Genomic DNA, 12,257 nt, shown 5'->3' with positions numbered 1-12,257 from the left:
CTTTCCTCTATTAAAGCAGAATAATGTATCTATATGGTGCGCTAACTTGAACAGTACATAAAGATTAGTAAATAAGACCCCATTAAAAATACTTATAATGTAAGTAACATGGGTCCCAATAGCCTTTCTAATGTCCATTAATGCTCATTCTGAGGATCAGAGCTCATTTTACTGAGCCATTTAGTCAAACCGTGTGATTATTTAGAAAGTTAATTCATGCATACTAAAATCTAGCTTAAGTAATGCAGAGGGTAGGAGGTAAAACTCTATGGAGACGATAGTCCTTTTTGTTATTTAATGATCAGCCATAATTAACTTGCAAATTTGAAATAATTAGAACAAATTAAAGGTATTTAACTTTGCCTCCCTAAAGAAAAATTCAAATTGCACCAAATGCAGCTTTAAATTATTCAAGTCTCAGAGGTCTGTGCTGGGTTTTTTTACAATGCCTTTTCTATGATGAGAATACCAATCTGCTTTTTGTCAGAAAGCATCCTATCAAGTAATTGTTCTTTGTGTCTAATAAATGACAGCTATTCTTCTTTGTAAAAGTATTTCAGTCTCTGAAGACTACATCAGCATTTCCATGGCATTTTAATTCAATAAAACAAAAGGTTAATGTTTTTCTACTTTTTAAGGAATGCAAATACTAGCAGTGTTCAATGGGTCCTGAATGACATTTAAAATTTGCCATTCATGCTCAGCAGGGATATCGCGATATAAGGCTCAGGCAAAATGGAAAATATGTTCAAGGTGTATTTTCCTTTGTTGGTGATGTGCTCCGATATTCATAAGGAGGCAGCAGTGATGAGACCTGCATCTTTTCTGGCGACACTAGTCTACACCTCCTGCCTTAGTATGTAGGTTAGGTAGGTTAATAAGGTGTTTATTTAGACAATCTTCTCTGTTGTGTAGTTTCAGGGAATTGCATGAAAATTCATCGGATATTGTTGTGCCCTGCAGGAAGTCCTACTAACCATGCTGCATTTGAGTGATACGATGGATTGCTGGATTTGAAATAGAGAAGGACCTGTTTTGTCAGTTAATCTCTCTAGCTATACATAACTGATCCCTTTGGACCATATGTTAGCTTTAAATTTTCCAGGTTGCAATAGACACATCATTCATTTTACTAATTATTCCACAGGTGAATGAGTAACTATGTTCTGAAATAGGGTTTATTTCCCCTTATGTTTTCTTTGTTTAATTTGGTACATTGCTAATTATTGAATTTTTGTTTCTCTCTGCATTATCCCTTTCCCTCCTTGGTCTGCACAACTCTCAGATTAAGTGTTTGTTATTTTAATATTGGACTGTCTATCCTTACTTGAGCAAAACTTTAGCGTGAGTTTTCTTGTATTAAATAGTAAAGAACCAGGCTCTAATTAATTGTTTAGTGAGCTATAAATGCAAATACACTTGCTTTTGTTATTTCCTCATAAATTAGCTGCTGTAACTTCTTGGTGTCTGTTTCTGCTTGAATTGCCTCTGCCATAGTGTTATTTAAACCAGAACTCGGTAGTCTAGAGGTAACCGCACTATGTAAAAGGTATTGCAGTGAACCAGTCAAGCAATCACCTCCTCATCTACAAGCCAAAGGTCACTGTCTTCACAGAAGATCTGTATGTTGTAATTAAATGTACTTTAAAAACTCAGAAAGCATCCAAATAATGTCAACTTCACTGTTTTTAAATGCTGTTAATCATTCAAGTGCAGGCAAATGGAATATCAAGTCCTGTATTATCAGAGAAATCTGGTCAAGTATTACACCTTTAAGCCTCTTTAAAGTTATTAGGGTCCAAACCCACCTCTTGCTGTACTCTGGGTACACGAATTAGTAGGTCAATAATTTCATATAATTCAAAGAAGATACTAGTTTAGTCCACCATAAATTTTAATAACACTTTGCAATATTATTAGTGGCCACGTATTTTGAAGCCCTAAAGTAAACAGAGGTTATTCAGAGAAGTTTAATCCAACACTTCAACCAGTTATTACAGGTTATAAGCCATTATATGATGTTCTGCATTAATAATACAGGAGTAATGCTAATTGTCCAACAGGTGCAGTGGGCCTTATTAAACAATGGCTTATACAGCACATTGATTTGAAAGTTTTAATTTAGCTATCATTTTCTGATGGGAACATCAGATATCTGCTTTCTCCTCAGATGTACAATAACTTCAGTAGCGTAAGCTTTTAGGTAAAAGATTCTTGTGAATCAACCTCCACAAAGCTGTATCCCAAATAATAGAAACTCAGTGGCAGTCTTTGGGTTGGCCATGTAAAATTGGTGCTTAAACAGGAAAAAGATTTGTTTAATCTTCTGTTAACTTAGGAAAGCTGTATAGCACTCCTGTGATTGCAAGTAGAGCAGTATAATCTTGGGATGAATTGTATTCCTTCATGTGGATAATCCAGCAATTTTTTTATGTTTTTAATTGCTTTTTATAACGGTGGCAGGGCTAATGACGTATACATGTTGGGAATCCTCATTTAAAGCAGTAGGTGTTCCCAAGAGAGCAGAATTTGAAGGCAGTAGGCTGTGTTTGCTGAGAGAAAGATGGGTCTCTATAGCCTCCTGTCTTCCCAACATGTTTTGTGATTGCCTGTGTCTTCAGAGACTGAAGTCATGCTTGCTCTATGTCACCAAATGTGCCTCCTAGCAGTATCAGTGCAGTGTTTACGATCTTTTGCTGAAGTTCGTCTTGAACCATAATAGTTCTGGTTAGGTTTCTCTTTTCTTAATCTACTCACACTGCTGCACTTGCTGCATCAGGTACTCTCCCACCAGTTTACTCATACATTCTCTATCCTGCTTACAAGTACCTCTGTTTATTCACTTCACCTCTTTTTGTCTTATTTCCTCTCATCCCTTTTCTTCTTGAATCAATGTATCACCATCCCTGGAGGTATTTAAAAGATGTGTAGATGTGGTGGTCACAGACATGGTTTAGTGGTAGACTTGGCAGTGTTAGGTTAATGGCTGGACGCAATGATCTTAAAGGTTGTTTCCAACCTAAATGATTCTATCATTCTGTGATCTGCTTCCCTTTTGCAACCCATTACTCTGGTTTTCTCTTTGCATAATCTTCTCTGTTTCCCCTTTATCTGAGCAAAGTGAGCATTTTTTTTAATTACTCTTTCATCCAAACTTGCTCCACTGTGCTGGACAAAGTACTTTCTGTACCTTCATCCTACTTGTCCTGTCCTAACCACTCAGGAAATCCAGGACCTAATGCTCTGGGGAATGTGCCAAATGCCACAAAACTCCAAATATAATTGTCAGAGTGCTGCCAGCTGCTGCTAGGCAAAGACTCCTGATAAAGTACGTTGGTAACTCCTCAATCCTTAGGCCTCCTGCTTTCAGACGTTGTAAATGGATTCAACAAGAGCTCAAACAGCAGCATGATGGTTATGCTTCTGGAGAGTGAAAGTGGGGGAGAGGGCTGGGTGCAGTGTTAAAAGGGATCAATGCATCATGTAATAGTGTGATCTTTCTTTCCTCCCAGTGTACCAATGTTGAAACGTGAAGATTGTTTTCCGAGGACAAATCCAGTGAGCAAAACCTCCAGAACACCAGCGAGCAGTGGTGGGAGCAGTATGGGGAAGAAAATGGTTGGTTTTGGTGCAAACGTGGAAGATGGGCAAACCCTTCTGATGCAAACCAAGAGGGGAGGCACTAAGTCAAGGAAAGGTAAAGGGAAGCATACTGTATTGCAGGGCCATGAGCATGCTGATGTCATTTAGAAATTGCATATATGTGTTCAAGAGCGTATCAGTAAAATGCACAATTAGAGGGAGAGGATTGCAAGTGGCTTAAAACAACCTAAGAGAAGGTAGCTATGTTTAAAGTAATAAAAAGCATAGAAAGCCTTGTAAATAACAAGTGATATTCTTGGCTGGTGTTCCTGATGGAATGGAAAAAATAGCCCTTTAATCTCAAAAAGCTACTTCAACAGTTCTTTTTCCCTTCCCAGCAACCAGAGAGAATAAGTGCAGTGGGGCTTGCTCTTGAAATGTAATCTTCTTCACATTCTTTTCCTCCCCAAGTAATGGCTCCACCATCACAACCTGGTATTTTGCCACACAGGGATGTCTGTACAGCTAGAATCTATCCTGCTTTTAGCTTAGTACCTCCACTTAAGGAGCAGAGAAGCAGTCTTTCTTAGGAAGAGAAAGGTTGGGAACAAAAGCAGCTTGGATGTTTCACTGCCAAGCCTTGAACATAATCCTTGGTTCAGTTATGAGCTAGCTTTTTTTTTTTTATTTTAACTTGTCAGCCAGTTTGCTGTATATATGTCGGCATAAAAATAAAGAAAATGGCAAAATGAGAAGAAATGTGGTGCAGTTCTCAAAGGAACAAATAACTTGTGTTATTGGTTAAGACCGCACCAACATTAAAAAGCAGTCCCTGTGAAGAAACTTTCAAAAGGGTATCATCAGCCTGGACCCAAACAGTGGCTGAGGTTAATCTCTTCCAAGGCACAGCTACAAAAGTTGGAAGCCTGTAAAGGGCTTGTGTCCAAAAAAATCAATTTCTAATTTGAAACAAAATCATTTTTGACTAACAGGGGTTCAGGACCCATTACTTTTGCTGTATAGTCTGCTGACATTTCACACTTTCTGTTGTGCACAATGAATCCTAATAGTCATTTTATAACATTGCTACACCAATCAATTTAAGCAAGAGAAAGCTGTTACAATTCTGCAAAGTTTCAGGGGCAATTTTCACTGATGGTTTTCTTTTATGTTTTTTTCAGCTATCATTATTTTTTTCTTCTCTTTTCCTCTTCCTTCTCCCCCCTCCTTCTCAATACGGTAGTGATGAAATTGAGATTTTTCACAGTTGGATGATGGGTTTTGTTCCTTGGATAGGGATAGTCCCCAAAAAGTAATTTATTTTCCATAGATTCAGGGAAAAGAATCCAACCTGTCCTCCTCTTCATTCATTCATTTCATTTTGTAGTACTTGGGAGAAGTTACAAGCTGCATCTGGCTATTGCACATAGCAACTGAGCTGCACCTGTGCTGATTTAGTGATAGTAGTGGTCAGCATAAGGTCTGAAGACCGCAGGTATCTTCCGCAAACACTTACTGGGATTGCTAGATTTGAAGATGTAGAGCTGCATGGCAAAATTTAACTTACAAGCATTGGCACTTGCTGTGATACCAGATAAGGTTCAGAGAAATGCTTTCAAGCTGTGGAACAACCTCAGGTCTATTACTGATTTGAATGGCTTGTATATCACAAGGCAAATTACCTAGCACTAATCGCTGAAGTTGAAGTCTTCTGTATTTAGTATCTTTTTAATTGGCTTCCCTCTGTTATATGTTTGGACTCCTTTAACAAGCGTACGCACATGCTTGTAAAGTGTTTTTTCCATCTTTGGGGATCACCAGGGCACAATGTCAAGTTTCTTAGTTCTGGTTAGCTCTGGACTTAGCTGTCTCTGTCCTTGCTTCCGCTGGGTCTTCCCATCTGTTGCTGACCTGGGATTTCTGCTACAGAATTTATTTTTTTGTTAGGAAGCAATTATGTAGCATCTCACAAAAATAAAACAAGGGATGCTAACATTGTTTTCTGTGGTGAGATTTATAAAAATATGGTATTTGCCTTACTGTGTCAGAGTGCTGAGCCAGCAAGCCTGGGGGTCTGTCTCGGACAGCATTCAGTGCCTCTGATTCCTCTACTGCAGTGCATTTACCTGAGCTCTAGCTAAGCCAAGCAGTGTGGGAAAGGGGCATGAAGTCAACAAGATGACATCTTGAGGCATGAAACTTGATGTTATTTAGCCACATACCTTAAGGTGGCCTTTTGGTCAGAAAACAGCAGTGCTGTATACTGTGTACAGAGATACATCCACCGAAAACTTAAACAGATGTTAACCTATTGCTACAAAGGTTTATTTTTCTCATGCCTTGATCTGTCTTTTCTATTCAAATTGTATACTCTTCAGGATGGGGACTCTCTCCAAGCACATCTTAGTGCAGTGCCAGTGCTGATGTGGGCCTTTGGGCTCACCTTTATAATCTCCCTGTACCACTGGGAGTGGTGGGTGCATTTTGGGGGACGGTGCAGCTCATGATAGTGCCCCTCTGCAGGAACATAGGCAAATGTACCAGATTTTGGTGGTGTCTTGTTCAACTACCTTTGTCATCTTAGATTTTTTTTGGTTCTTTTTTTTTTTTTTTTTGAGAAGATAAAATGATTAATCAGGAAACCATTACAATGCTGCCCACAGGACTGCTCATTTACTGTGAGTGCAGTGAGTTTAGAAAGGGTGATTTCCTAATAAACCCAGTTTTCCTTTCTCCATGCATATATTTAGTAATGGGGAGAAGAGCATTGTTAACCTGGTCCCATCACCTCATGGAGTGAAAGGGGCACTTCTACTCTCTTTTCAGGGTAGAAGCTTACTGGATCAGCTTAGGCAATCAGCTTTTATTCTCTCACTGTTGCTTTTTGTCTCCTATTCTGTTTGCTCCTTAATTTTTATTCCTGTGCTTTAGCAGGGGTTTGTGTCTTGTAGCCAAACTTTCTTAGTTTTACCAGCAAAACTTTAAGCAGACGAAGCAATCCTCAAGTCAGATCTTTTCAGCAGTAAATTGTTTTTATTGGTGTCACCAGCAGCTATGTCAATTTGTACTAAAATCTAACAACTTGTCTAGTTAAAAAGCACTGGAGTACAGAAATTTGTGCGTCTCTTCCTTTCTGCCCTGGAAAATTTTGCTTCTGAGCTGGGAAACTAAACTAGATTCTATCCATTGCATTCTGCAATATTGGGCACTTTACTTCTCTACATTTCTGTTTAAAGTCTTCCTCTTCACACACTTCCTGAAATATATCTGCACTGAAACAAAGAATGAACTATTCTTCCCTTTGTATCTGTTTGGGGGACATAGCATCTCCATGGTATTGTATAGCATGCATAGCTTTCCTTTCCATATGTAAAAGAAAAAGCCAGAGAAGGAAAATTATTTTAGCTCATAGAATCTGAACTTTTGCAGGGGCTGATTTTTCTGTATAGTGTTTGTTTTTCAGTAGGTTTTCTAATGTAGCTTCTTAGGGATTGAGGATCTGGAACTTCATCCCTTGAGGGGAAGACTCTTCCCTACAACTGAATAGAGCAATTAGTTAATATTAGTGAAGCACTTTGAAGTTGTGAAGTACTATATAAATGTTAAGTATTATGAATATTAGTATTATACATTTCATAAAGATTTCTTTCATGATTATCAACCTAGATTTCCTGTTGCTTACTTTCATCCCATTACTGCTTGAACCAGCCTCAACTGTATTTCTTCATACTTAGTGTTTACACTTTCAAAATGTAGGCTGCTGTATTTCCCCACTTTCTTCATGTTTTAGTTGTCTATTTCTCAAGGAGAAAAATATACAGCTATTTGAATTTTCTCAATTGAGTCTTTAATCTACTTTAAATCATTCTTATACCAAGTTAACCAAATTGAAAATAGTGTTCTTAACATTACCATTTAGAAGACATCTATAATTGCTTTGAGGGTAGCTTGCCGTGCAAGCTTACATCTAGTTTGTTTTTTGCTATTCTTTGCTACTCCAGGTTCTCTCCGTTGGTGTCAGGATTTAGATTATCACACCATATACAAGCTTTTTGTTTTTTTCCAAGGGTGGATGTGTCTATTCTTTTTCCATGTTTCTTGCTTCTCTAGATCATCTGCAAGGTCTCCAGTCTCATACTGTCTTCCAACACCTGCAAATCTAATTAATTTGCTGTCATTTGTATCACCCCAGTTCTCTATGACTTTTCATAAATAATTACCAGTCACTTCATAAATTCATTAACTAATTCCCTTTAGCCCTGAAATATGTATCCTTCAGACTAAAGAATTTGTATTTTTTTTTCCCCCGATAATTTCTTTTCATCAGCTTTATATAGGCAGGTATTATACATCAACATGGTCTTCATTATGTCATACTTGCCAATATTCCTTTTCTTTATTTTTTCTCAAAGTATATTTTAAAATTATTAGTAGCTTGGCCATTTTAGGATCATTATTGATTTAATCTTCTTCATATATTATAGACCTGCTTGCTCTTTGGTGTTTCTTTTCCCTCAATCGACTTGCATGCCTTTTTCAAGATGTATTTTTAAACATTTTTTTGTTTAGATATGCACTTACTCAGGATTTCTTGCTACCCCTGTTTTATGTCTGTGCAGCCTACCAGCCTCAGTATATTCCTACTTTGTTCCTTTTCTTGTTTTCCATTTCTAGCCCTGGTAATATTTTCAAACTTGGGTCTTTGAACAGTCCCCTTGAGGCTGTATTGGCCACTTCCAAGTCCATATATTTTCTTTTTTGGAGAAATACATCTACTTTGCTATGAATGTAGTATGTTGGCAGTGTGCCAGCCTTTTCTCATATTAGAAATTGAATATATTCTCCCATGCTCACCAGGTTTTTATTAGTTCGGTATTAGTTTCTTAAAATCCAGCTGCCTCATTCCACTGTCACACAAAATCATTTCTAAATATCTCGTATTCGATCATAAAGCCAAAAGTCTAAGCAAGAAGCTTCTAGTCTTTATATGCATACCCACTAGTCTCATCATGGATTGGCACACTATCAAGTTACCAGGGACACACAATCTACATATATCGCCATGATATTTCAAAGAGTTCCTTCGCTGATAATTAACTCTCTGTTAGACAAGATTTTTTCACTGCATGGAACTGAAGCACAATGCATTATAGCAGGGTGATAAGAACCCATTTTTTTTGTTAGCCTACCTAAAATACACCTTAAAACATGTGGTTTTACTATATTGTGTATATGTGTATAAGTCTTAAATCAATGCAGCGTTTTAAATGATCTTAATCCCTTGGACAACTGTAAATTTTGTGCTGAAGTGGGAATTACAATCTTGTGTTGCTGCATGTTTCAGCATGTATGGTAGATAATGTTGCTGTTCACAGAGCTGAGAAATATTTAGGCATGACAGAACTACTTAAAGAGCTAAACACTGATTTGACTTTAATTTTTGCTGAGACTTGTAGTTTACTGTTTGGTTAAGTGATGTTGGTTGGACAGAGCTAATTAGGCTAGACTAAAAAGCCCAAACCCACAGGCTTTTGTGTAGTAGATCAGATTACTCCTAATTTGTCTATTCCATTTACCTCTGACTACCTGTATACAAGTTGTCTAACTAAATTCTATCTATAAAACGCAGTTCTCAGGTGGGTGGGTGAGAGGTGGAAGATGGGTGGAAAATTGGCTGGACCACTAGCCTCAAAGGGTTGTCATCAGTCCAGCTGACAGCCCGTTGCTAGCGGTTAACTGCTTGACGTTAACAACCTGAACAGCGGGTCACCTTCAGCAAGTTTGCGGACAGCACCACCCAGGGAAGCAGTCAGTATGCTGGAGGGTAGGGCCCAGTGTTCAAGGGATGTTAACAGGCTATGAAAATAGTTTCACAGAAACCTGTTGAGGTTCAACAAAGGGAAGTGCCAGTTCCTTCAACTGGGTTGGACCGATCTCATGTAACAGGACCACCTGGGTGCCAGCAACCCAGAAAGCAGTTTTGCCAGAAAAGAACTGGGTGTCCTGCTGAACAGCAAGTTGAACATGAGTCACTAGTGTGCCTGTGTGATGGAGTAACCGAACATCATACTGGGCCATAATAGCAAAATTGTGGTCATCAGGTTGATGAAGTGACACTTCCCCTCTGATCCACTCTGATGAGACTGTATCTGTAGAGTGCTGTGTCCAGTTTGGGGCTCCACAGGGCCAGGAGAACACTGACAGACTGTAGGAAGTCCAACAGAGGCAACGGGGACAGTCAGGGGGCTGGACCATATGACCTACTGGGAGAGGCTGAGAAAGCTGTCTGCATTCAGCCTTAAGAAGAGACTATTCAGCACAGATCTTCCTGCTTACTTCAGGTACCTGAGGAGAAGGTGTAGAGAAGAGGGAATGAGATTGTTCTTGGAAGTCATCAGCAACAGAGGAAGAGACAATGGGAAAAAAGTTACAGTTCACGAAATTCTGATTAGCTATACAGAACAGCTATACACAGTTTCACTCTGAGGGTGTTCAAACACTGGAACCAGAGAAGTTGCCCAGAGAGGTTGGTTCACTATCAGTGGAGACACTCAAAACCTAACTGGACAAGTGCCTTAAACCTGATCTTGTTGGCCCTGCTTTGAATGAAGGATTGGACTACATGACCGCCAGACTTCACCTTTCAACCTAGATTATTTTGTAATTCAGGAGTTATTGGGAGGGGGGAAGAAGGAATGGACTAACAGTTCTATTAAATTTTATAGTGGTATTTACACTTGGAAAACTAACATCTTGTAGCATGTCATGAGAACTGCATCTGTGAAACAAGCGGAATCCTGTGGACCACTATAAGAAATGATAACAATGCAAGTCTGTCAAACTTTGGGCAGTAAGATGGAAGCTGTAGACTGTGACTTATTCTACAGATTTCATTCTACATGATCCTGAAATGCATGCTATGCATAGTGCTGTCAACTGATGAGTTCTTGAATTGCCATTTCACTGTATACGGCACTCCAAAAATATTGCAACTTTTAGTCCCAGTGTTCTGTAATAATGCGGAATCACGAAACATCTGTCCAGAAGTTACTAGCCTCTGATGCCTGGCTTGTCTTTGCTTCATTCCACAGGGACAACTTCAGGACCTAGGAAGGATGCAGCCACGTCACCTGTGCTGACAGGCAGCAGTAAAGAGCTTGCAACCACAGCCACATCACCAGTCCAGCATGACACTTCACGGTAAGCTGCTAGGTAATCTCTGGTTTAAGATTCTGCAAACACAACCATCAGATTCTCCTAGATGCAGGGAACTGGCTGAATTTCTATATTTCATGTTAGCACAAGCTGGATAATATAAACTAAAAACTGCCATATCCTTTTGACATTTATAGTAAGCCTTAAATTGCTTGTTAGAATAAGAAAAGCAGGAATATGCCAAGTTCTAACATTTTAATTTTAGTTAGATTTTGAACAGAAAGTATTTTATGTTCCAAGTCCTGACACATTAGATACATTTGTAAATAATTTGAATGGATGGTGTTAACCCTTGTTAGGTTTTAAATCCAGTTGAAGATTTTAATCCCCCTGTATTCGCTTCCCCCCCCCCCTCCCCATTTTATCAAATGGTGTTTCTTTTAAAATGTTTTGTGCCAGAGTTATTTTATGTTTAATGAGAAGCAACAAAATCACATTAAGTCAGCAATTCCTGATTATACTATATATCTGCACTAAATGCACTGGAAAAGCAGCATTATCACTTCTGCTCCAATGCCGAAACAGAAAGCAGCATTGTTGTTAGACTTAGGAGTCTAAAAACAACTTGCCTTCTTTAGGCAGAATTACAATTCTAGCTGTAAGTGCCTAGCAAAATAGCATACAATCCTTGCTTTTCTTTATCATATCCCACATTTTCTCATAATAAAATCTTTAGTTAAGCAACAAAGTAAGTGCAGATTAAAGTATGAAGTTGCTGTGTTTTACACCACTAGTTAGATGACTTTGTGCAGTGGGATGACAAGAATGTATGACTGTTCATAAGACGAGTTAAATGTTTTTTGGAGAACGAGAGGGCTTGAGTCAGATTTAATCTTCTCCTGGCCCAGTGGACTAGGAAAATGTATGCTTGATATCATCCCTGTATTCTTGGCAGCAGCTGGCAGTTTATTTCTATCTTCTGAGAGAACTTGCGATATATAATAGGTGAAAAACCACTATCAATATTGACAAATTTGTACTTACTTGCTATGGAAACACTTTTTGTTTTCTTCTGAAGGAAGGGATGATAATTCTGGGAGGATTTAAGAACTGAGATAGATTGGGCTCTGTTTCCCACAAGTAACTATGTTTAAACAAACAGAAACCACAAGATTGCCTAAGCATTTCTCTTGGAAGCACAGGTTACCTTTGCAAGATGGTAATATCAGATAAAGAGTGTGTAAAGATACTGCTTGATACCGTCTAATGGTGATAAGTTGACATTCCATTCAAGCACTGAGGAGTAGATATAATTATTCACACCATACAACAACTGCTCAGAAAAAGGAATTTTATTCAAGAGGATTGATGGTCCATTCTTCTCCACAGAGGGGAGTAAAATATTTGTTGAAATATGCTGTTAGAAATCATATCAGATAAAGTGATCAGTAAAAGGAGTCTGATTAGCTGTCATCCTTAAAGGTTTATTTTACCAGTTGATGACAAATTTTGAAAAATCC

The 12,257-nt window shown here is 38.5% G+C and overlaps 1 protein-coding gene across 1 annotated transcript in view; it reads left to right on the top strand.

The window, feature by feature from the left end:
- KIAA1328 (KIAA1328 ortholog) overlaps positions 1-12,257 on the top strand; it is a 173,812-nt gene that overhangs the window by 136,638 nt on the left and 24,917 nt on the right. The window contains exons 9-10 of the mRNA XM_075726776.1: positions 3,513-3,697; positions 10,674-10,782. Of these exons, the coding sequence (XP_075582891.1) occupies positions 3,513-3,697; positions 10,674-10,782 (294 nt within the window). The remainder of the gene's footprint in view (positions 1-3,512; positions 3,698-10,673; positions 10,783-12,257) is intronic.

The sequence above is a fragment of the Pelecanus crispus genome, chromosome Z (assembly GCF_030463565.1).
Source record: "Pelecanus crispus isolate bPelCri1 chromosome Z, bPelCri1.pri, whole genome shotgun sequence".
NCBI classification, from domain to species: Eukaryota; Metazoa; Chordata; class Aves; order Pelecaniformes; family Pelecanidae; genus Pelecanus; species Pelecanus crispus.
This window is presented reverse-complemented; position numbering and strand designations above follow the sequence as displayed.